Consider the following 26,626-nt stretch of genomic DNA (forward strand, 5'->3'; position numbering starts at 1 on the left):
TAATAATGTCAGGGCGGGAAACATGAAGGAATGGGATGATTGATAGGGACCTGGATACAGTTCGGAGAATTCGTGCCAACAAATCCTCGGACAGATAACCGGGGGTGACGATGATCCCCGGAGTACCAACCTCATTCTCTTTCCTCTCAGACGGGGTTCGTATGCTTAAACAAGAGACTTCATCAGAAATAGCACTTCAGGACAGCCATAGACGCGGTCGACCTACTGCGTACTCTTCGCCTTCCCGCCATCTCCCCGCGTTCCCCTTTTGCCCCTCAGGTTGGGGGTTTGGGTTACCTGGCATGCCCGAGAGATTAATGAAGGGGGAGAAGGGTCCAAGGGTTGAGGGAGAACCATCGACCCAGGGGGGCCGAAAACGCTATATAAAATCAATTTCCAATCCCCCTTTCGAATTTGTTTGATCCCGCAACCGGAAATGCCTCCGGGACGCGCGCCCATCTCCCTTGCCATTGGCACTGCTGCCTGGGGAGGGGTGCGGGGCCCTCTCCCTACTACCCTCCGGCCAGGGAGACTCATCCTCCCCCCACTCAGCGGAGTACCGTTGTATCCAGAAATCAGGGGATGGAACGGGCACTTATGTACCCAGAAATTTCTAGGGATCCTACCCAATGTGCATCGGTAAACTTTGAGCACGGCAGTCCTAAGTGCCAGTACCAAGTATTCATGACTCAGATAATGTTACCGAGGTAGCGGTATGTAGTTTACTTGTCCTATGTGTAAGCACCGATCTATATTTCATATAGTTTACACTTTTATAAATTCCAAAGAAACTGCGGGAGATGCCGCAGCAGTAACTTTTAACGTAGTCATCCGCTAATGTGCATTTCAATTCAACAATTTCAGAGTGTAAAAATCATTCGCCTTGACTGGAGTTTAAGAGGACGCCTCGGTAGCTCAAGTCGCTAAAGCACTCGACCGGATATTGAGGGATCTGGGTTCCAGTCCCAGTCAAGGCGAATGATTTTTACACTCTGAAATTGTTGCATAGTTCACACTTTTATGTTGAGAATATGCAGTAAGTATTTAGCATGTAAATATCGCTAAATGGTGATTTGGTATAAAGGTCAGATACCATATAACAATTATGTAATAATTAAATTTTATATAAATTTTGCCTAATGTCCATTTCTGCCCTATTCTTACCATGAACCCTCGTTTTCTCTTCGACAAAAATTCCTTGAGGCGTGGAGCTCAACAACAACGGACGTTTTCAGAGTCGATGCTTATGCACCGAAAGTTCAAAAACAGACGCTCAGGTCCTGATATGGAGGGGTGGGGATTTTTAGACTGGAGGGGGGGATGCATTTTAGGGGGGCATGAATAAAGGGGGCAAGATCTTCGTACGCGTGGGAAATGGACACGGCGGTGGTTTAGAACGGAGATCCAATTATAATTTTTAATCTCCCCTGCGGCGGCCATGTTTGCGGAAGAGCGGACACAACCTCCGACCGCCTAAAGTTTTAGCCCCGGAGGCGACCCCCAAAACAGTCCCGTCAACCCCCGCCTCAACCCCCACCACACCCCCCGATCCGCCTTGCCCTCCACACCCTCAGTGCCCCAGGGAATAGAAGGAACATAAGAAGGCTTCTCCTCCAGCCAAGCAGTCCAATCGCTGAATTCCAATATTGCTTTAATAGTGCATTCATTAAAAAATATCCCTTTAAAAACAGTTTTTAGCAATATTTATGGTGGATATTGCATAATGTGCATTACGGTGAATTATTTTTGCGTTTTGGTATTTATTTCGCTATTTAGTTAGTAGTAGTTTATGGGAGGCGACCGGCAGCTAAGGTCATTTGCGCCATTAGGAATGGACAGGAAAGGATGAAGGGTGGAGAGAAACCCGGCGTCGGCATTAACCTACTCTTTACGAAAGGCGCCAAGGGGTCCGCAGCTTAACGTCACATCCGACGGACGGCGTACTCACTCAAAGTGCCCTCCACAAAGCATCTCAAGGAGGGATCGAGATACCTCTGAAAAATATTTGACGCCGCCGGGACTCGAACCCGGACCCCTTGTGTGGGAAGCCAGTACAATATCCACCGCAACATCGATCGATCCCAGTACTTCTTTGATAATTTTCCAATAGACCTTACGGACGCCTGTGAAGGTTCCAATCTTTAAGTCCCAAAGAGTAAAGCTGAAGTGTATTAAGTGCAGAGTTTATTTACGGTTAACTTATGTCAACTATCGTACCCTCTCGATCCTCTTTTCACCATTTCTACATCAAACAATTGTCTGTTATGACCTTAGTACAATGATCGATGCTTTGGGATCCATTAGCTTTCAATGCATTCATAGACAAACATTTTGTTAACTTCCACTCGCTCAGTAAAATACGAGAAAGTAAGATGACCTTATGAGAATGTTGTATTTAATTTGATTCTTCTGTCTTTTCGCTTCATTTTTTGACTCAGTGGGGTCTCATTTTACGCCCAGGAGGGAAATGAGATTAAATAGGAGTACTGCCAATGGCCATTGATTTGTGGCCATTAGTGATCCCCTTGTTCAGTTAATAGTTACTTTCTATGTCGAATTTTGGATAAAATTTATGTCACCTCACTACGATAAATTGAGCAGTAGGATACTTGTTTAAAGTTGAAAATAAATATAAACGGAGACATTTTGCGTCAATTGTCCAGCATTATTCTTGAAAAGAAATTGTACATGATTGCGAGTTGGAATTAATTTAAGCCCATGCGAATCCTAAAACCAAAAACCTTAGTTTACACACTTTACTCATCCACCTAGTACATATGAGTACTCAATTTATTTCACTTAGTTTACTTTATACTCCCTTTTACTTATTTATTCGTTACCGCCAAGTCATTGCATAGGTGATTCTTTCGTATGGGTCCCATTAATAAATTTTAAACATAGGGGCTCCCCTGCTCCTGAAACTTCTACTGTCTTTCTTCGTCTTGAGAACCCTTGGACCATATTTCAACTATCATGTTTGGGGTCAACTCCGTCAACTCTGCTTACCCTTCTTTCTATCTGTTTGGTGATTTGACACTTATCAGTCCTTTGTGACCAATCAAGCGCAGGGCACGTCTTCGTAAGTGTGCCATAAAAATATTACTCAGATAAGTGGGATAAGTACTCACCCAGTTTTCCGTTTCCTCTCTCCGCCGCAGGAGGCGCTCCTGCAGCCTTCGTCCGATGCCATTGGGCGCCGCTAACTCCGCCACCGACGCCCTCGTGCGGCTCAACAGGGAATCGCTGACGATGGGGGTCACGGCCGCGAGGTACCTCTGCAGCGTCTTATCCAAGTCGGGCACGGGCAGCTTAGGGAGCACCACCTGGAAGGGAAGGTTGAAAGGTCAGTCGAGGGAACGACAGCTGGGTGTAGCGAGCCTCAATGGGCGTGTCTCGAATATCGGAGTTTTCTTTTGAAAATATTTCGTCGGCGGTTCAAATGGAGCACCAATATAGAGATAATGATTCTCTCAGAGTCACAAATACTCTCCTCAAAATATGGTACACTTTTGGCCAAATGAAAGCAGTAAATTATTACATGTGTCCATATTATTTCAAATACCTTTCGGCTCAGTGCGGTGGCTAGTGCATTGGCTTCCAACCATGAGGGTCCGGTTTTGAACCCCGCTGATGGAAGAATTCTTCAGTTGCATCCTGGCCCCTACTTGGGGTGCCACGTGAGGAGCACTTCAAAGTATATTGCTTCATCCGTTTAGAGTAGGCTAACGCCGACGCCGGGTTTCTCTTTCCACCCTTCCCCATTACGCCTGCCTCCTTCTCCTGCCTCTACCAAAATACCCACCAATCTTTAATGACATAAATTACATTAGTTGTCGGTCGCCTTCACCAATAGCTACTTATTACTCTGAAAATGCACAAGATCAGTTTCATTATTTAAAAGAGCCGATGTTTAATTAGGGATAATATTTCACAACTTAAGATTAAGAATTTTTGAAAATTGACTTTTGAAAATTTTGAATTTTCGAGGGTAGGCTGAAAACTAATGCACACATGCTTGTCGACCACAAATAAAATTACCTTCAAAAGCATTCCTGGTGGCATGTGGAAGTAAAATTCCACCTCAACAGGCTTGTGCAGATTCGAGGTCGTTACATTCATCCAGTGTATTTTGAGAAGCGGAAGTATGGAGAAGTGTTCTGGTGCTATGTCAACTTGAGGTAAGAGGCGTGCTGTTATCGAATTTTCAACTGCTGGAAAAGTGACTCCTACTGAGATTCATCGTCGTTTAAAGGTTGTTTATGAGTAAAATTTCTTAGTGCGAGCCTAGAAAAGCCATAATTGTTTATGAAACACGCGGCGGACGTCCGATCACCCCCACAGGCGATAAATATCGCAAACTCGACGAAAATTTGATTCAAAATGACCGGCGAAACACTCAAAACCGTATCGCAAACCATGTTGGAATATACCAGGAACGTGTCGGCTTCATTATTGAACAATTGGAATACCGTAAAATCCGTGCTCAATGGGTACCACGCCGTCTCACAGACGAGAGCAAACAAAACCCTCCATATTCCCTAGTGCTTGGCGATTCTTTCTTTTCCTCAACTCAAGAGACACCTCAAGGGTACTCATTACACCTCGGACGATAAAATGAAGGCAGCTGTCAATAACAGCACGCTGTTTAACTCGCGTTGACATGGCACTAGAACACGTCTCCATACTTCCGCTTCCCACAATACACTGGATGAATGTAACGACCTCAAATCTGCACATGCGTGTTGAGGGGGAATGTGACTTCCACTTGCCACCAGGAGTTCTTCTGAAGGTTATTTTGTTTTTGGTCAAGCAAGTGTGCATTAGTTTTCAGCCTACCCTCGTATACATAATTATTATGGAAACCGTGAATGGCAATATAGCTATGGGAAAGATGTAGATGGTTCACTCGATTTCTGAAATTTAATTGAATAATTTAACTGTATTTATATTACAAATTGTAATAGGTATTGATTCCGCCCACAGTGCACATGAGAATTAAACCTCCGACTATTCAATCCTCTGGAGCCTGAACGTCGTGCAAGAGGCTTGCTTGTGGTTGAAGTGCAAGTGTAGGTAGTTAAAACAATGCTTAACGATTCTCATTCCTATTTGCATTCAAGAAAATGAGCATACGTCGCCTGTGGGTTGCAAACATTGCTGAGTGAATTGGAAATTCAGCGCGATAAGTACGGAATGAGAGTAAATGAAAATAAAAGAATGGTTTCCCGGATTTCGAGAAAGAGAAATACTTAGTTTAACGTTAAAATAGGATAAATTATTGAAATTAAATTTAAAATACTTCGCCTTTCCACATAAAACCACTTTTATTACGACCTAGGTTTCGTTATGGTATAACATCATCAGGTCCTGATGATGTTATACCATAACGAAACCTAGGTCGTAATAAAAGTGGTTTATGTGGAAAGGCGAAGTATTTTAAATTTAATTTCAATATGGAGAATTTCCACCAAGTGACGCCAGAAACTGTTTCATTTAAAAAAGGAGGGCAAAAACTTGAGCGGGTGGAACAGTTTACGTATCTCGGAAGTGTTCGGGACCAAAATGTTCGAATTAATAGGGGCTTAAGGCAAAGGAAAATCATTTATCAAAGAAGCTTTCACAAGAAGGGATTGATGAAAGGGATGTTGAGTAAGGATGAAACGGATTACTAAACCTTTGATATGGAGCATGGTTTTTTACGGAGCGTAAGAATGGCTATTGAAGCAGGATATTAGCCATAGATGGAGGCTTTTGAAATGAAAGTTGAACAAACGAGGAAGGATTAGAATAGGTATGTTCGGCTAAATAAAGAGAGGAAGGACGTATTCGTAGATGAAGAGGGACTTGTTGTAGTGCCTGATTTCAGGTGTACATGTATTTTTGGTGAGGAGAAATTGTATAGGCTATGTCCACCCAAAACCTACCTTGGCCGGAAGATACACATGCAGGTATGTATGCATTTTATACTTAGGGTTGACATGGCAGCTTTGACTAATAATATTGAATCGGCATTTGCGTTTATTTTATGAACTCTATTTCTGATTAGAATTACACTATTGAAAATTTAGATACAGCAAATATGCTCAAGAGCTAAATGACAGAAATTAGTATTATAAGCGATCATAAATAAGAAATTTGTAATGTTTCAAACGAAACTCTGAGGAAAATTTACGTTCCATTCGAGTGATTTAGATCGAACATATCTGCATTGTAATTAGGCATTTCTAGCAACCCCTTAAGGCATTTTAATGGTTTTGCTGTCCCTATCATCCCTCATCATTACCTTCCCATGACGAATTTAGAAGGACAGCATTCAACTTCCGTGTTTGGCTCTGAATCTCCTTCTCTATTACTTTTTATTCGGAATCTTTCGTCCTCTGGATACGTGAGAAATGGCGTCCATTGCTGCTGCATTTCCGCTCCACCTAACATTTCTCCGGCCGCGCGTCAAACACCACGTCACATTAAAAGGGCGCCCATTTTATGTGAACATCTCGAGACTACACATTTCACTTCATGACCAAAAATGATTTAAAAATATTCACGATATACAGTCATGATCCAAGCCCTGAGCACTTTTGCGAGCAAGCAACGGGAAAGGAAGCGCGCATTCTCATCGGGACCAGAAAGAAAGAAGGCGGAACGGCCAGGGGTGTGCCAGGCCCTATGGGGAGTCTCCATCCCTCGGAGACCGAATGGATATTTATGCCTTTACACTCCACGGGAAAGACATTTGGTTGCTCTGCCATAACTTCACGTTAAGGAAGAATCCCCAGGCAATCTCTGTACTCCTGTTCATCGTCCATGTAAGACAGGCCAAGGAGAGAAAATACCAAGTCAAATAAATAATCGTAAAGATAATTTAAAAGTTTGGAAATGATTGAAACGGAGAATTCATTTATATTAGCATTGAATACAAAAACGTAAAATGAATTGATAGACAAATGCCAATTTTTTGAGACGTGACTTTGAAACTGATTGCCGTTTAACTATCCGACTGGCAATATTCCTCCATCGAACCTATGTCATTCCATGTCAACCCATGTCATTCCCTACCTGTGTTCTTGGGGGAGGAGACCATTGTACGTTTCATGTCCATGTAGAAGTGGAATTTAACCTTCTTACTTTTCAAATTATAGCTTGCACCTTATTGGATAAATGTTTACCACATTCTATGGCTAAAGCACTCGACCGGATATTGAGGGATCTGAGTTCGAATCCTAGTCAAGGCGAATGATTTTTACACTCTGAAATTGTTGCATTGAAATGCACATTAGCGGATGACTCCGTTAAAAGTTACTGTTGCGGCATCTCCCCCAGTTTCTTTGGAATTTGTCAAAGTATAAACACCATAAGTGTTTAAAGTTGGCTTTAACCTCGTGGACTGTGGCGCGTCGCGCACGAATACGAATGCCTGTGACATTGTATGTACGGCATTTCGTCACAACATCTAGTTCCTTTAAAAGCCCCAAAATTTCAGAGTTTAAGAGGACGTCTCGGTAGCTTAAGTGGCTAAAGCACTTGACCGGATATTGAGGGATCTGGGTTCGTATCCCAGTCAAGGCGAATGATTTTTACACTCTGAAATTGTTGCATTGTCGTGCATTTGTTTGTTAGTTGATAGTATATGTATTTGCATGCGCTGAAGTTGAAAGGGTTTTTGCATGAATGTATACACCACTGTGGGTATTTGTTAGCATGGATGTGTTGATTTTACTAGAGGTTTTATTTTCTTTTACGGGTGTTGATCTAAAACCCCCCGCCACAAGCCCTTGCGGCGGCTTGCCGGGTATTATGAAGATGTAAATGTCTTTGAAGGCGACGCCTGTCTCGCTGATTTTAATGGTTTCATGAATAAATGATGACTGGTTCTATATTGGTGCGGAATATAGCTTAAATAGGTTCCAAGCTTTACATTGGATTTCGAAGAAAGATAATTCAATGATCGTATGCTGTTGCCAGGATAACCCTCAGCGCCAGGTTATGGAAATATTTGTGCTATAATTTATTCAAACTAAAAATTCAGACATATATTCTTTGAAATTTTCCTGTACCAACGGCAGATACCCTTCTTAAATGAAATTTAATCAGGACCGTACTTATTTCGAGATACATTATTCCTTTAAATGAGTTCAAGAAAGAGACATAAAAACTCAACTACTGCATATTTTGTTTAACTATATGAATAATATAACATATACAATTTTGAAAAGTTTTCACTTCATCGGGGTACTTTATGAAGGTAGTCTAAAAACGACTTGGATAAAGTGTGTCGTCGGCTCCTGAAATTATCTCGTCGCATAATTTTTCTATTGAGTGGATGAAGCTTCTGAAACTCTATAGAGCATGTAATCACTAAGGTGATCTTGTGTAGAATAAAGGTTTGGCACTTTTATACCTTTAAGTATTGCTTAAAATTCGAGTTTATTTCGGCGTAAACGATTTAAGCTACTTAAAAGCATCTGAAGAGTTAAGAGCACGCCGCAACTTTGACCTCCGGGGCAGAAGGTCAGCGTTGGGTTCGTACGATAGCTGAACCTGCTTCTTAGTCCTGCCCAATAAGAGAGGAAATATAGTCGCCACGGGTCACACACTCTTGGGCATTACTGACCTCCCGACCCGCCATGTCCGTAAATCTCCGTTTGGGAAAATCCCGAGGCAGAGGGGAACAATTGCGACTCCGCAGGAAGCGATGGGAGAAGGTGAGAGGGCAAGGAAGACACGGACGGCCACGTAGGCCGAGAAAATCCTAACAGGGAAAAACTCTCGAGGGATGAAACATCTTCATAAGATGATTGATTAATTGCACAGAGAGCGTTGGCGCTTCTACGCCTCACACTTCCCTTTACATGTACGCCGATGACACTGCTATCGCCGCCACATCTCGAACACACTCCGCGAACATCAGACGACTTACAGCACACCTTTACAAACTGCACCGGTGGACACGGACTTGGAAAATACGAATCAATCCTGACAAAAGCACACATATTCACTTTTCCCGCAGACGAAAACGCACACCCCACATTCCTCTTTTCTTCCACCAACACATTATACCGAGGGCTTCTTCGCACCGATTTCTTGGTGTCATTCTAGACAACCAGCTCACTTTTCAGCCGCACCTCGACTTTTGCCGTCAGAAGGCAATGGTTGCAAGGAGCCGTCTCGGCTGCCTTTCCTCCGTGATATCTCCCCTGAATCACGCCGACAGGATGCGAATTTACAGGTCAATCATTCGACCGCAGTTTCTGTACGCTTGCCCCGTGTTTGCCATCCGGAAAACGCTCTGGCGTCACCTTGAAACCATCCAAAACAAGGCTGTTCGGTCGTTACTCCAAGTGAGTCGCTTCACTAGGATGGCCGACGTGCGAGCGGCGCATAAACTCCCATCCGTCGCGGAATTCATTCGCTCGCAAGTCGCGTCTTTCAAATCCCGCCTCGCACCGTCTGGAAATCCGCTGCTACAAACCATCTGGGACTATGATCCCGGAGAGAAACACACTTATACACTGCCTAAAGATATTACTCGCCTATGAGTCTTTACTATGTCTTTTAATTTTAAATTTTCTTCATAGTCTTAAGCCGCTTCACGGCCGGACGGATCTCTTCCTCCGTCCTCCAAGTTATTTTAGTATTATTTTATCCGCTTCACGGTCTTGCTGTCACCCGCTTCCTCAAGCCCAAGTGTAATTTCCCGCTGTGGGAAATGGGCGACCCTCGCCACCGCTTCCATTTTGTACCGCTCTATGCTCAGAGTGTGCCGGTGGGCAGTTAGTGCTGTTAGTGACGTACTTTTTTTTTTTTTCTTTTTTGTAAAAAGCCGTTCCCTGTCGGCTTTCCTTTCTTGTTAGATTAAGAATTCATATTTTATTCCTAGTTTTAAGTTTCACTTTCTCGCAAACCGCACTTCCACCTCAGCCATGTTTCTTTCTTCAATGCCATGCGTTTCTTATGTACAATGACCGGTAAAGGTGGGACTTCACTCACCGGGACGGTTTATACTTGCCCGCTTGGGCAGTCAATGAACTTTTTTTTGTTGAGCGTTGGCGTCGACAATCGTACACTTCTTATCGTAAACCTATTCACTTCTACAACCGCACAATGACTCGCAAGAGGTCACTGCAAACCTGTGCGGTTGCGGTGTTAAAGGCAAGAATTGAAAAGAAACGTCGGTTATTCATAATAGATTATCAATCCAAGTATTGTATGTACCAGCTCTCGTAACTATCATATTCCCTGCCAATTTCTTCATTCCCTAATAATTGGTTACACCGAAATTTGCACAATTATATGTACGTATATCCTTCTCTTAGTTAGTTAATCCTTGGCCTTCTTCTGCAATTTTTTCCCTTAATGTTCCCTTCAATCATGTCCTTCAAGTTAACTATCCCTCTCCATGATATGCCGCGTTAATTTATTTATTTATTCTTCTCGTAAATGTTCATAGAGTTCAATCTTCATCCACTCTTCAAAGTACAGGGTACGGCAACATAGCTTCCTTTTTTGAAAACGTTTTGCGTTTGAAAAAAGCAGGTTATGTTGCCACACTCTGTACTTCATTTGTCACACCGTTTATCTTTTTGTATGAATCACAATTCGGCAGCACCATATTTCCATCACCTCCATTTTTTTTCTCTATTCCCCTTAGTACGATAAAGTCCCAAGACTCATGACGGTAGGAAAGAGGATCTTAGCTTTTCCAGGACGGAACCACCTAAAATACATCATCATTTCCCTGTTTACTACTCTAATTTGGGAAGGAAATGTTTTGCAAGTATAGTAGTTATTTGAGCGGAATATTATTGCGGTAAGTCTTTCATACGTTTAAGAGCGAAACATTATTCGAATAATTGGAGGATGACTCAAAATTATTTTGGTCTTACGCCATTTAAATAAAAGGGATAAGTCCAATTGCATACCTCAACGACATAGGGGCGAGCTGACCCGCACGGGCATACAAAAACTGCCTCATCACCTAAAATCATCAACCGAAATCTCAATGATATAGAGAAATAGAGAGATGTTTAAGCGTTAAAATAATGTATCAAATTATGAAAATAAATGCTTTTTTGTGCTTATATAATATTTGGAGATCTCAATATTGGGATTACCCTCGTATAATTGTATAATTATAAGTATAATTATACTAGCAGTCGATTAAAATTCTTCAGTTGGAGTAAATAATCCCTTTGAGAATATGATTTGATAGTTCAAAAGTGACATATTCAATATGAACTGCAGAGGATTGCATAACTATGATTATAAACGTAGATTAAACTTTGAAAAAGGAAATTTATTGCTATGCCATCAAGGTTAAGGGTAGATGAGGAATGGGTATCAAAATCAAACCGTGGGGTTAATAAAGGGAGAAGGCATTATCAATGGCACGAGTGGGACGAGACAAATTTTAAGCAAGAGGAGTGTTAAACTCAAAGACCTAATGGAGAAAAAACCAAAAGGAATCTCCCACGAAAAGTCAATGAAAATATATGTAGAAACAATAAAGAGGTGGTGGTAGATTTGTCATGAGTTATGAAAAACCGAGATTTTCTTGAGTATCAGTTTGAAGAAATGCACCCTAATCATAAAAAATCTGAAAAATGTTCTGAATATGAAAATTTTTCCAAATTTCACCATCGTCATGCGCTGAAATAGCAATGGTTCGAGGCCTACGGTTGTATGCTATTGTTCATTACTCTGTAAATACTCGATGCTATTTTTTCCTGCTTGACACGATACAAGCTATTACCATTAATATCACACGTTCCCATTATTTTCGTTTCCGAACACCTCATGAACAGAGAAGTATCAGAAGGAGACATTACTTTAAATGCACTTCAATAAAAAGCATGCAACATATTTTCTATTTAAAGGCGTACTTTTTGTAATATTTTCTTTGCAAGTGCAGTGTTGTTGATGCTGTAGCTATTTGAATGAAACCATATGAATTTCATACGTCCCTTGTCCCTTAATGCTTTACTTTTCCCTTATGGAAACTTAAAGACTTGAAGGATATCTTAGCCGAATGAAAGAAAGTTAGCATTGAGTGTAGGAAAAGATTAAGGGTAGCAGTTAGCTAATATTCAGATTGTGGAGCGGTGGTGCATTAGAAAGTTCGCACAACACCAAGTTTTTCTGTGCGGGTGTTGGGCGCCAGGGGCAACGCGGTGCCCCTGGAGAGGTAGTTCACTAGATGGCATCAGGCTTGACTACAAATAAATTTTCGAATGAAAGAAGAATGTTAGGTATTTTACACAAAACCTTTTAGTTGGTACGACTAAAAGGTAAGGGTACCTGATGATGATGCCTATGCCCTGAAACTAATTGTACCAAAAAAAAAGGTTTGTGTAAAATACCTTCTATTCTTCTTTCATTCGAGAGGTAGTCCCGTATACGATACATGCCAATCGACAGTCATGACACCTCTCAACCTACCGTTATCCCAAAGGGGAAAGTTCACAGCCAAGGTACGCTCGCATAAAATTTGACTGTAAAATTTATGGAGAACGTGACACATCTAACTTGCAATATAGTTCTCTACAGCTCTTGGAAGTGGAAATACGTATCTCCCTCAATGAGATGGAAAGTAATGTTCCCATCCAAAACGGCTGATAAGAAACATCTTCGCTGTCACCTGGGTGGAATCTACGGACGACCCGGATTGAAAAGGAGAAGGGAAAAGTGACGAGGGCGAGGACGTTTCCTAAGAAATTAATTTTTCCTCGCTCACTCAGGATTAATTATGAAGAGAAGGGAAATTGACAAGGCGACAGGGCTGACAAGGCATGAGATGACGCCGGAGGCCAGAGCGGGGTGAAAGGGGGGGCAGGCAATGACGTGTTAGGAAGAGGCTGACGTCACGATTCGCTGAGCAAGGCCAGGGGGGGGAGTGAAATGATGGTTTGGGGGGGGGGAGTCGATGGGGAAGGGGGAGATAAGGGAGCGCGCGCCGAGGGTATTCATTCGCGACGAGTCGCACCAATTAATTCCTCGGAGATCCCTGCCCCCCTCCCCCCACCTTCCCCAGGATACCCTGCCTCGCGACCCCCATCTACCTCCCCAGTCCAGCCTCACTGCGCCATCCCTGGGGCACAGGTTGATTAATCTAATTTGGCAAACATCAAAATCCTCATTCATTAGCAGAAGTGGCTCTTGCTAGAGGAAAAGTTAAAACGAGACAACGAAAAATCTCGCTGCTTAGCTTAACTTTTTTCGGCGAAAGGTCTGAGCATTTAGTTGAAGGTTAAAAATATCGCATCATCTCCCTCGCCCCTCGTTTAACTTTTATAAGTAAAGGCGAAAATAATGTCTCGATCGCCAACGAGAAATTTCCGTTCATGCGGGAGAAATTAAAAACCATGTTCCCTGTTATTTGGTTTTAATTCTCAGGTCACGTAAAATTATTACAGAGTAGTTCATTTTTAATTTCATCCCGAAATGAACATTTATTTCATAAAAATTAAAAAAAAGATTAAAGATCTTCCAAACAGTCAGTTGAGATCGTAGCTGCATAAAATAAAGGGCGCCAATAATAACACAAAATTAAGTGCAGAGAAGCTAAATCACTTTAGGCCAAGGAGGAGTTGTGCGACTTTGAAGCTCACCCGTCTGGTTCCCACGCCAAGGGCTAGGGTTCGATTTTATTCCTACTTCGATAAGACGAAAGGAAATGGTTTCAGTTCATTCGTTGGGGCATTTAACTGAGAATGGTAAGACTTCCGGTTCTGCCAACCACTTACCCCTACTCGCAAGAAACGATGTCCTGAAGTTAGTTATTGTCAAGAACTAATGGAGATAAATCCGATTGATAAGATGCCGACGTTTTATGCGAAGCGAAGTAGTGTGTGTGAGTCAATCAATGAAGTATCCCATTTTGTAGCTTTTTTCCGATATAACTGACGATAACCGTCCCATGGACTGCAACCATGACGTGGTGGAAGGGTTTGTGCTTTCAATTGACCCCTAAAGCTGTGCTGGTTACGTCAAAGGGAGGCTGCAAAAATGCCTGACCCCAATGGATTCATACCCACTTGTTTCTTCCTTTGTCTTTGGAGTGCAGTAAAGAGCCACATTTATCAACCAAATTGTAAACTGACGCAAACACCGGAGCACATGTGCCATGAACATCACCCAACTCGGCTTTTATCTCTTTCGGTGTTAAGCCAATCAAATAGAAGTGTTAAATCACCACATAAAACTCATTTTTTCCACTTTTCAAAAAAACAAACTTTTGCTGCTTCGATCGACCATGAAAATGAAACCACCCCATAAATATAGCTGAAACTTTAACAGCAGTCTAGTGAGAGATAAGGATTACTAAATGCAAACATTTCCGATACCATTAGCGCCATTTCTTTGGCTCTCTAAGGAATTATTGTACGCCCAAGTACCTGGGAACCTTATGATGTACCCAAAGACTGGAACTAACGTTCGTTTATCATTCCCCATTTCATCATTGCCGGCAGTTGTCACCCCGAGGATATGTTTCACGGTAGCCCTCCACTCATCCCTCACTACATTGCTTCGTAACTTCCTACCCTAATATCTCCAACAGTGCGGACATGTGAAGCCAATAAAGAACAAACCTAGCTCCTACCATGTCGGTGCGGTAGCTGTTGTACTGGATTTCCACACCGACGGCTTGTATTCGAACCCCGGTGGGGACAGGATTGTTCAGTGATATTCCGATCTCCACTTGTTACCAGATAGAGAGCCCTTCCATTTCGTCGCATCACCCGATCATACGAGAAGTTAAATTGAGGGTTCTTTGACACTTTTTGTCATTAAGAGTATGCCAAAGCTGGCACTAGGTTTCTTTTCACCCTTCCCCTATTTCCTGAAAATCCTTGATCCACCAACTTAAATACCTACCATGTGATGGCACAAAATTTCGCATCTCTCTCACGCCTCCCCTAAATTACTTTTACTACTATACTATATAATAATTCATTTGATATGTCGACGGCATCTTAAAATGTTTCATCAAAAAACATTTGAAATTTGAATATTTTTTCTACTTATTGATGACATGAAAGTTAGATTCTTTAAAATGTGTTTTTTCTTTAAAATATGTACAATAACCACCACTTATATTATTTTTCTTATTATTTTGTTGGCATCCCTGTGCATTTAATTCAATTCTCGTGTGCCTTCTTTCATCGTTTCTACTAGCCTTTTACGCCTATCGACTTTTTCCCCTACACATCATACCTTCTCGGCATGAATTCATTTTTCCCGAACACAACTTTTTCATTAATACAACTTTTCAGAACTCCTCACATGCACTTATCAGGTTATCTCACCAGAAACCATTTTCCATTAATCCTGAGATTGTTTTAGCGCCTAAATGCGGTCAATACGATCAATTACTATCTTCTTAATCAGTAATTATCTTCTATATTTCTTCTCTCTTACACGGGCTATTATTTTATCCTTGTTTTCATCCTGGGCCTTCCTCCGTTGTTTCTCCCGACTAATTTCTCCTCGATCACTGACTGCATCAAGCAAAGGTGCCTCTGACTATACCCGGCGAGGCTATTTTCCTTTTGCAATTTGCTGTCAGACGACTTCCTCCTCCCGCTCTGCCTCTCAGCCTCTCCTATGGTCATTCGATTCTTCCCACTGTCGGTAGGCACATCCCAATTCTCGCTCACGTCGATCGAAAAATTGAGAGGTAAAACAAAACTGAATTGTGACATAGCAGCCGAATATATTAAAATTCATTGATAACTATGTATATTTAGGATCGTCAGAGAATGCATAAAGATACGATTGGTGAAAATTCTTATATGGAACCTAGTTTTGTACGACTCGAAAACTTGGCCGTTGAGACAAGATGAACGGATAAGATTATCGAGCTTAGGCCTTAGAAAGGGATAGAAGCACTTACAGAAACGAAACAAGCTAAGAAGTTGTAGGTATGGAAGGGGACAGGATGCAGAACATCGCTGGGAGGAATTTCGAGAATGCAGGAAACGTGGCTGCAAGAAATAGTGGAGACCATGGAGAACGACGACTGTAGAGGAGATAATGCTTCGTAAACGAGGAAGGAAAATTATAGTTCCGTAGATCGGAATTAAGGGAGGCAGAAAGTATATGGATTTGAAAACAAATGGATTTTTATAGCTTTTGGTGGGTAACGATGCCTTATGCTACGTGTCTTTGAAGCGTAGCAGTGACTGCACATTATGTCCATCTAAAACTTATCTTGACCAGTATACTATCGCTAATAAAAAATAATATTTTGGAAATATCGATACCATTTCGATATCGATAACTTAATCATCATTGCCGTGGTACCAACACCAGAATTTTGTCCCGCTGTATGGCCATTATTGTTATGCTTTGGAGCAACTCACTCCCCACGTCCAGGCACTCGCAGTGGTGTCGCAGTCGTGGGGAACATGCACACTCACACGATGACCGAAGCACCGTTTCCGACCAATAATCGTTACAAATATTCCTCTATCAATCCCCCCCCCCCATTCACACTTTAACTGTTCGGCAGAATGGAGGGATCAGAAGCGGGCCTTTTGTGTTCATCACTACTCCAGGGGGCACGAAATTTAAGTTTCCATTTCCGAAACAAAATATTTTTTTTCCATTTTTTTCCCGCACAAAAAGATTGTCATATGTAGATTCTCAGGGGCAGAGGAGGTTTATTCAAACGGGGAAGTGGATGCAGAGGGAGGGTCAGAGGGGGCGAGGGGCCAAGAGGTTGGGAAGGGGGAAAGGGGTAAGCGGAGCGTGAATGGAAAATCGCGTTATTCTCGTCACGTTGCGCTCGAGGGATTAGGGCTTTCGGAAAGGGTCCGCAAGGGGTTGCGGCGGGGGTGGGCGGGAGGGCCGGAGGGAGGGGCCGGTTTCGGAGTAGGGGACTTCGGGGCAGAGAGAGAGACTTGAACAAACGAACGGGAAAGGGGGTGGGGATGTGGATTGAAGAGGATTCCAGGGATGCGTGACGAGGAGGGGTTTGAAGGTGAATGGGAAAGGAGGGGCGGGGGTGCTGGGGAGAGGGGGAAGGGAGAGGGTTAAAGCAAATACTCCAAGCATTCATCCCTTCGGATGAGAGGGGAGAGGGCGGACGCATATTTCGATTGGCGTCCCACCTAATTAAGGACGACTCCAGGAGTGCAATTCGGGGACCCATGCAGTCGGGAACAGGCAAAGGCCCATTTCCTTCAATACGTTTTTTCTTATTATAATACATAATTTAGTACTTCATAATTTATTCCTCTTCAAAAGTAATATTTTGCTTTTTTATATGGCTTCTCCATAAATATTGTGTATGGGGTAAAACAAAATTGACATGCTAATAAAATTGATATCAAGGAATTGTTATTCATTGCTTATGCTAAAATGCACAACTTGAGAATGAAGGAAATTTGTTTTAGGGTGTATTAAATATTTCTGTCTAGCTGTCTAAATAAATACCGCTCTTCGTTCTTTCGTTGAAATCTTGCCGCTCCTTTTCACGGTACGGTCAAGTAAGATCTGGCATTCAACAAACTTCTCACTAATTTTGAATAAGAATTACGTATTCTAATGTGCATATAAAGTCCAGCAGTGGGGTCCTGCCACTGTATACTGGCTATGAAGGTGATGTATTCAGATGGCTTAAGTTAAGACTTATAAAAGCTTAGGCAATTCTTTCAGAAGTAATTATTCCTTTCATACAGCAGTAAATGCCGTTCGAGGTATCACTAGGCTTCGTTTCTTTACAGTCAAATGTTGTTGAAAATGTGCCAAAACTGGTTGAGTTCCGTAACTGATAAAAGGAAATACTGCATGTGGCACGGGTGTTAAAAATGGTGGTAACCCTTCCTCGCTGCCACCCCTAGCACTGGTTCTCTTCCCCTCCGCTGTATTTTACACTATAATTATCACTACAGTATCCCTCAATGTTCTTCCATCCCTTCTCGCACTATCCTAAATCAACTATATTTACTCTCTACATCTCCCGCTTTATGTTTTATTTGTCCTCAACACCATCCAAGCAATCTAATTCCCTATTCCAACTATTCCGTATCTTTTTCTCTGCTGCTGCTATCGCTTCTGCTTTGCGCGGCTTTCGGGTGATGGCGACCCTGGAAGTCTTGCCTCTTCCGCTGCCGGGAAAAACGCACGGCCCAGTGGCCCTGGTCCTGTAGTTGCCAGGATTAATTTTCATAATTGTGTCCATCACATGTTCGGTGAGAGAAATGATTTTTTATGTTTTTCCGTTGCTTTGCTCACTACTGTTTTTAATGTAACACCATCACTCAATGGCCGTCACCCTGGGGTCAGACGCCTTTGCAGCCGCCTCATTGAGGAACAGACGCTGCGCGGACTGCCTTTCGTCTGGCCCCTACCCTTCGACCTATCTGGGCATGGGTGATCCTACCACTCATTATTATCATTGCTTTCGCCAGCAAGGCTTAAGGGGTTATCAGAACGCACATGCCCTTCCAACTTATGAAGATTTTGATGCATCGGGGGATTTTTTACAAAACAGCTGAATATAAAGAGAAATAAATGGCTTTTTCACAAATTTAACAGTTTGAGACTTACATTTAACAAGCCCATGAAGATAATCCAACAACCAAAGAGAGAAAAAATGTTATATATGAGAGGAATAACAAGATTTACTCTCCCGGAAATCATAAAGCCTAAATGTTGCGCAGGAAATAACGAAAGCAATCAGTCATTAAGTAGGGAAGGTATATTTTTTCCTGGAATTCCAATACCATAATTTATATATGAATAAAATTTTGCAAGGGTACGATTTTTTTGCTTAAATTTTTCTATGTCATTGCTTTGAGATATATGATATCTCTAAATGGAATGGTAAGTTATTATGAATATTGATTACGTGTAACGTTATAAAATAACAAAATTGAAGATAAAGTATAACGCCTGCAATATCCGTTCCTCACTTATCTCGATATCGTCATATCATTGAAATTCTCGCTTCAATTTTCGTACACAAGGAAATTCTACCCATTTTGTTTTTTTACAGATATTTTCAAATGCACTCTGCCGCTGCGAATAATTCAGACAATGTTTCGGTGCTTACATTTGGTCAGCGATCCCGAGGGGGTGGGGTCTCGTTAGCTGACCCATTAAATTCGGAGTGCCACCGCCGCAGTACAAGGGAACTTTTCGTTTGAGGTTTGAAGCTGGAGGCATTTGGCCGTCACTCAGAAGGCGGCCACCGTCGAAATTTCCACGCGCAAACGTAAAGACAGGTAATCCTAAAGGCACTCGGAACTCATAAAGCACGGCATTGCACATCATCAAAGTTAATAAGAGACTCGCGATTCCATTAGGATCGCCTTCGTTCGCTCTCCTGGTATTACTCCCGGGGCAGTCCGAATCACTACGTCCTCCCAACCTCTCATAATTTTTTTATGTTATCACCTGATAAAGAAAGGTGCAAACATTATCTTGCAATAGCCTTACAACCTGTGTATGCATCCAAATATGACTGCTTTTATGGGAATCCTTTTAGTTGGACTCGCGGGTAAATGAAATAAATGGCTCATCGTAATTTTTTTGGACACGACATTTTTGTCAGCGACGGAGTTTGGAGAGTAAAAGCACTTTTTAATAGCGCGTTCACCATGATTCTGTGGTAATGTATTGACTTCAGCGTTTTAATTATTATTTATTTATAGCAAACCTTTTGATATTCTCGTACTGTTTTGCAGACAAAATGGATTTCCGACTTCATTTAGGCAGCTCATTAATGGCTATTTCCCAATGAGCATCTCAGAAATAATGTAAACTTTAAAAAAAGGAAAACTTGACCAAAGATTAACACTAAATTTAAGTCAACTTATATGTGTTCACAACAAAAATTAAATAGTGACCTTTGCAATGTTACTTTGCCTTGAAACTCTCCCTGTACTTAAGTGACGTCACCAACATCGATGTTAGAAGTATAGGTGACTGACGCCCGTTGTCTGCTGATCAATTGTCGATAGCACCGATCGCTTGCAGCAGAGGGTGATTTTTACAGTCATATAAATAATGAACGCGGCAAATAGCGATAAAACCGAAACTGTCCCTTCCACCAGGGGGGCGCGCGGCCGCCAGGCTTTGGCACGTGCAACTCATAACGGCAGGTGAACATGGAACTCGTAAAAGCAAGCAGTATGATTCCTCGGTTACAATTTCTCGGGTGCTAAACTATTATTTTATTTTAATCGAAAATTCTACGATTGGAGGAAGAGAGGGCACTAAAATCCGTGCTAGAGTATTTTTCTCGTTCTATCATTCGCTTGGTGTAATTACATCATGTTGTGTTCAAATTGGGCCATCATTGAACTTGCGAGAGTTTTACTTTTCCAATTCTCGCATACAGTCTCCTTCGAATCCCAAATGATTGCTAGTTTGTTCTAACCGTAGCCTGTGACAAAAAAGGCATCCTCTTTGTGCTCCAAATACAAATTAGGACGACCGTATAACGAACACTAAGGCGGGCACACACTTTTGTGAGTGCCCCTTGAAAGGTGGGTCTGCATTGGCGCATTAAATGCGGTCTCGGTTACCTTTGCCTACACTCTAACTCGAATCGTTAAAAATGGAAGAATAATATTACATCTTTATTTTTCCAAAATATAAATTTAATTTTTACCTTAACAATAAAAACATTTGTTGGAAATAATAATTAGGAAATGATTAAAAGAGAGAAATTCAAATAACTGGTCTATGGAGGAGATTTCCGTCCATGACAAACATTATTGGATGAAATCAGTGTGATGGTAATCTTCAGGCATGACCAAAAATAAATCCCAGAGACGTTTAAAGATTTTCTCCTTCAAAACGGAGGACACACAAAACGATGATCGCTCAATCTCATCCCCTCCCAATCCAGAAATGCCCCTGCCTTGACTCTCCTTCACGAAATGAAGAGCGTTATGTGTCTGGCTCGCGGATGAACCCTAACGGAATGAATAAACTAAAAACCACCATTCAAATTAGTTTCACAAATTAGCTTCCAATTCGTTTCGTCTAAGATCAAAGTGAGAAGTGCTTTGCCTTTTATTAACAGCAGTGAGATATGCTTTTTATTAACAACAGCAAAAAATTCAAGGTTTCAATTCAAATTCAACACTTCTGTGTACAAATTCATAAGTTCCGACTAAAGTGACAATAAATACTTTAAAACTATGCAATAGGATAATTAATTCCACTTATGTATAGTCAAGTGAAAATAAAACCCCTAGCGGAAACATCAGAGGTCGCTGGTGACATCCAGGAATCACCCCCACATTACATTCGCAGCAGGAGCGACCAGCGTGAAAGAGGAGCGATAGATACCAAGGGCCGATAGGTACAACAAGAAGGTGCACTTTTTCTTCTTTCATGCGATACATACTAATGATGAAATCAAACGTAAACTTTCCTAGAATGTAACGTAAACCTCCTAAAATTTAAATTTAAAAATCAATATTTAAAAAAGTGTGAGTTCATGAACAGGTATGAAAATACATTCATATAAGACTAAATTAACCGAAAACGGAAGGAAAATATTAGCCCAAATGAACGAAGGAGTTACATACCGTGGATACAACCTCTCACACTTCAGTACTCTTCAACTTACATCTTAAAGAAGCACAAGAGTTGTGCATCAATCGAGTCAAAGTGAATGGCGAAACAATTGAATGATCCGGTTTGCAGATGAAATGGCAGTAGTTGCAGAAATATGAGACGATCTGCAAGAAACTCTGAATGCTACGGATTAAGTGCCTCGGGAATATAATATGAGCATCAACGAGAAGAAAACTTTAATCCTCGTGTGTGAGGGAGAGAAGCTGAAACTAGAGCAAGTGGAATCCTTCATCTACGTGGGCAGTAGTTTAACTTAAGATCGAAGAATAGCTCAAACGAAGAAGGCGTTCAAGAAGGAAACACGACTAATGTATTCAAAGAATCTGAGGTTGCAATCAAGGAACCAGTTTATCAAAACGTTCTCTTGGAGCATGGCACTCTACGGATCAGAAAAATAGAACACTGGAAAAGTGGAACAGCGAAGAATATAAGCCTTCAAAACTTAGTGCTGAAGGAGAATAATGAAATGGATGAATACAGAAGAGCAGAAGATGAAAGGACAATATGGCGAAATATACTTCAAAGAAGGACTAGTTGTATTGGAAACACTTTGATGCACGGTGAATTATTTGAAATGACAGAGGTTGGTAATTCCACACGAACTTAATTAAAATACGACCTAGGTTTCGACCTAGGTTGGAAATCATCATCATCCCGAAGTCCTACGTCGAAACCAAGGTCGTATTTTAATGAAGTTCGTGTGGAATCACCATGTTATTTCTTTCATTTTAAATATGTTGTTTAAATTTCATAAAGTTACACCTGAGACAACAAATTTCACAATGAATTAGTCAGAAACATAATAGAAAGAGATATAGATGGCAATATCTTGCGAGAATAACTAAATGACAAATTAGGAAGGAAGTAAATCAGAAAAGTTATCCGGGGGTGAGGGAATTAACACAGAATAATGAAGAATGAATGACTGTATTAAACCAATCTCGATATTGAAATAGTAATGATGACGATCTATGTTTACTGGGTATAAAAGGCCGATGGCACTAACACCACATCCTCAGGCATACACCCATTGTGGGGGCTTGCGGGGTATTGTGCCTATGCCGAATGCCTCGCCGACCGATGAGGTATTTTTGCGTGAAGCGGCAAACGGTGGAATGCAGTGGAAGGATTGTATTGACTCTCCAAGAAGAAACTGAAGAAGGTGCTCCGATTCTTTTCTCCCCTTCCCAGCAACGATCGGTCATTCTCACCGTCCCGGCGGACGGGACCAACGAGGGCCATCGCGACAGAAGCAGTCGTTGTTACCGCCACAGGGTCGACCGGGGAACTTCACTACAGATCTGTCGGCCCCTAAGCCATAATATGCTCGCTCTGTTCACTCATCATCGATGAGGAGAACAACGGGGACAGAGGGAAGTCGACTGCAATCAGTTTAACTGCCATTTTGAGGAGAGTTAACAAAAAATGAAATGGGCCGTATTTTTCGTCCTTCAATTCGTCACCTTGTTCCTGAGTTACCCTGGCGTCGAAACATCGAGGCGCCCAACACTTTTTTATTGGAAAAAAAGGATGAAACGACGACATCCATCCCATAATAGTCGTTCGTCACGGAGTGCCAAAATGAATACCAACAAACAAACATGTAAACACACATTTTATTGCCAACAAAAACACATAGGAGATACCGAAAATAATTAGGGCACAATTCCTCATTTATCTTACTCTTAAGATACGTATATTTCAAGATATAAAGCAAAGATATTTCTTGGTTCTTATCGATGTGGCTATTTTAATAACCTTATTCATTTTTCCTTCTCATTCATGTTTATTTTTTAGATAACGTTAGATGCACATTGTAACAGATGCCGGCAAATGCTCTTGATTTTGACCAATAACTGAAAAACGCAACTCCGGATACGACGGAAAAGTTTGGGAAAGTGAATCGTGCAGAAAGGTTGACGGCGCAAGATGAAGTCACGGGTAAGCGTACCCATAGGGGCCCTGTGAAGGGTGGTGAGGGGGTATAAAAGGGGAGAAGGCGGCAGGCTCTCTTATAACCTACAAGCATTATTTTTTTGTTGTCCTAGGAAAAGTTACAGTCGAAGGGATCCCTTAAATTAACGAAGAAGGCATTCAACTTACCCTCAATGCATGTTCAAGGGTAACCGACCCATCCCCCCTCGCCCCCTTTCCGGCCCCTTACTGCTCGCAGTCGCCTACCCCTCTCCAATTAAGGGCCTCCCTTCCGATCGCTACTCTCCCCATGTCCAAAGAGCCTCCCCTACTCCTCAGCCGCGCCGGGGTCGAAGGCACAGACTGCTAGGCGGAGGACCCCGAGGATGACGTCTAGGGCGATAAGTGTACTTGAGCAAAGCTCGCAGTTTTATTTTGGTTCGACTGACGCGATTTCCAATCCTCAAGTGGCGCCCCTGACGAGATGGAGACTATCCAAGCTGAGTTCATTTTATACTCTGCCGTTTTTGCTTTCTCCGTGGAGAATGGTATTATTTGGAGGGCTAGGGAAGGGTTGAATTGCAGATAAAGGAAGGGCGGAGAGAAGGTCCGGGAAATAAAAACAGGTCCGAGAAATAGAAGAGGAAAGCGGGGTGGTTAAATGTGGAAACACTGAGAGAAGTAGATTGGAAGGATGGGAAGCACTTCTGAGAAGGAGAAAGTGGGATGAGAGGAGAGAGGATATCGAATGAAGAGGCAGTTGGGAGAGACCGGCATTAGGAAATGGTAGAAGCATGCACGGACGAAATCATATTAGTGAAATCTATTAAATCGATTTTAAGCAACACCAGCGTTTAAATGTAGCTTTACCGTAAATTTAATTTTATAATTAGTTAGTTTTCATTCATATTTATGTGGGCATTCCAAGAGTAGATCCAGTATGAAATTAGATAATAATTACTTATGATTTCCTTAGTAAAATAATTAAAAAAATAACCCATTCCTGCCAACATTGGGTGAAAGTAAGCGAGGCGAGAGTACTAATATACACTCTTTATTAATTAGATTTATTTCCGGTCAGTAAAGTAAAGGTCAGTTCTTTAATTTATGCATTAATTAAAGCAGGCAACTTTTTTCAAACGTCGAGGAACATTCTCGTTCAAAATCACAAGGCAAAGCAAAGGCTTTCTCATCGGTTTCTTCTCAAATAAAAATGTCAGTGACGTCGCATGATGAGCGAGGAGTGTAAATCCCGACAGTAAATATTCGCAAATTACCAGTTCAATTAATAGCGAGTGATTTTGATTTCTGAAATTTTCTCCCTAAGTGAAGGAGGAGTTACATCGAGTCGTGAATACGAGAGAAAGAATCCAAGCTCATTAGAGGGAACACATAAATACTTGAAGCTCAGTCACATACGAGACTACATATTTGCAACAATTCTTTAAATCGTTAATCTAAAAAACTTTTAAGTTTCATTCAGGGATCTGAGTGGAAGTTGAGGTTATCTCATCGCAACACTTCATTCACTCCACGTTCCGTCCGCGGAGAGAGTGGAGGAAGGAAAAGTTTTCCCGCAACAATTATCCCAAACGGAAAGCGCTCGACTATTTAAGAGTGGAAAACTAAATTACTACAAAGTTCCGATCCAAACCCAGCGGGAATTCTCCATTGGTGACGGAGGGAGAGAACAAAGGCGAACGAGATCATCCAAACGGAAGAAAAAATCTTCGATGCAAACATACCCCAAATGTAAATTCAAACCTTTCCACTCATCTTCCCCCTCTTCCCTACCACCCCACCAATAGCACATATCCCGCACCACACACGAAAAGAGCTTCTCATTAATTTCATTCCCTTCTTGCACCCCTCCGCACCATCCCTCCGCGCCACCCACCCCGCCGCCCACCCGCCCACAGAGCAACCACCTTCAGCTCACGGTCTCCTCATTAGTCCTAATTGCACCATCATTTCTCTACCCTTCGACCGACCCCCTCCCAAGTGCTTCATGTTACTCCGCTCCCAATGAGCCCCACGTGCTCCAAGGGCTCTCTCCCCCCCACCTCCCCCGAAAACAATACCCCGCCCGCCCGCTCCCTCAGCAAGACATGCGGAGTGGATGTCGGTTTTACCATATAACCCAATTGCAACTTGCAAACCAAACTAGCTATTCGCGGGACACAGTCTTGACGTGAGTACCTGCCCAAAGTGGGGCTCGAGCCTCTATGTAACTACGAGTCGGCGGTGGAGTCCACTTCTGTGAGGGCTTTCGACGTGGGATTAACTTTATTGCAATCCTGACCCTGTGGCCAGGATCGTATGACAATAAATCAAGAATAAAATTTGCAGAGTCGCTGTTTTTAAGACTTGAAATGGTTTTCCTCGCCAAGCAATGATTTCTTAAGAAGAAGTATACTGTAAAAATAAGCGCTCAGATCGGGCCATCATTCAACGGAACATGAAAAGCATTAATTAAAATTAAAAGCTGAATAATTCGTTTCACCTCGCACGCGCACCTTTCCGTGTTTCTTTCTCACAAATACGAACTCATTTTGATTGGTGGTTGATTTAAAACTATCAACTATTATATAAAAAGTTGGATACTTTAAAAAAAAATTAATTGAAGTCATTATTAAAAGAGTACCATGAAAATCACAAGAAAGGAGTTCGAGGATCTTGAATGGTAAGTTGTTTCACCGGAAAATTCGTTTACCCGTTTCACCAGGCGTTTTTAGGTCGCATGGCCCTCGAGCGTATTTACCTCTCAGTCCAAATCAAAGAATGTGGAATTGAAATGAAATGGCACGAGAATTTGCACGAGAAAGAGATTGGAGCACTTTCCATTAACGTTTACCGCAGCCACAAATCGGATGCGAGCATGACTTAAGCACACGTAAAAAAGAAGAGCGCTGCACGGCGTCCTGGCAACGAGATGACAGCAACCAATAACTCCACAAAACTACACCCACAGAGAAAATGGAGAAAAAACAACTGCTTCAGACATTTACAATCGTCAAGAGGGAGGGGAATATCCTTGCCCTATCAAAAAACAACATTTAGTTGTAATTGTTACAGCGAGGAAAATATTCGTGTTAGAGGGAGTCACAAGCGAAGCCGC

The 26,626-nt window shown here is 42.0% G+C and overlaps 1 protein-coding gene across 2 annotated transcripts in view; it reads right to left on the bottom strand.

The window, feature by feature from the left end:
- ChAT (Choline acetyltransferase) overlaps nt 1–26,626 on the bottom strand; it is a 290,787-nt gene that overhangs the window by 22,771 nt on the left and 241,390 nt on the right. For both annotated transcript variants that reach the window (XM_071584493.1, XM_071584492.1), the window contains one exon: nt 3,129–3,323. Coding sequence is in view for 1 of the 2 variants with exons in the window: in XM_071584492.1 (XP_071440593.1) it covers nt 3,129–3,323 (195 nt within the window). In the remaining variant the exon portion in view is untranslated. The remainder of the gene's footprint in view (nt 1–3,128; nt 3,324–26,626) is intronic.

Source organism: Hetaerina americana, unplaced genomic scaffold, assembly GCF_022747635.1.
Source record: "Hetaerina americana unplaced genomic scaffold, ioHetAmer1.1.p SCAF_19, whole genome shotgun sequence".
Lineage (NCBI taxonomy): Eukaryota > Metazoa > Arthropoda > Insecta > Odonata > Calopterygidae > Hetaerina > Hetaerina americana.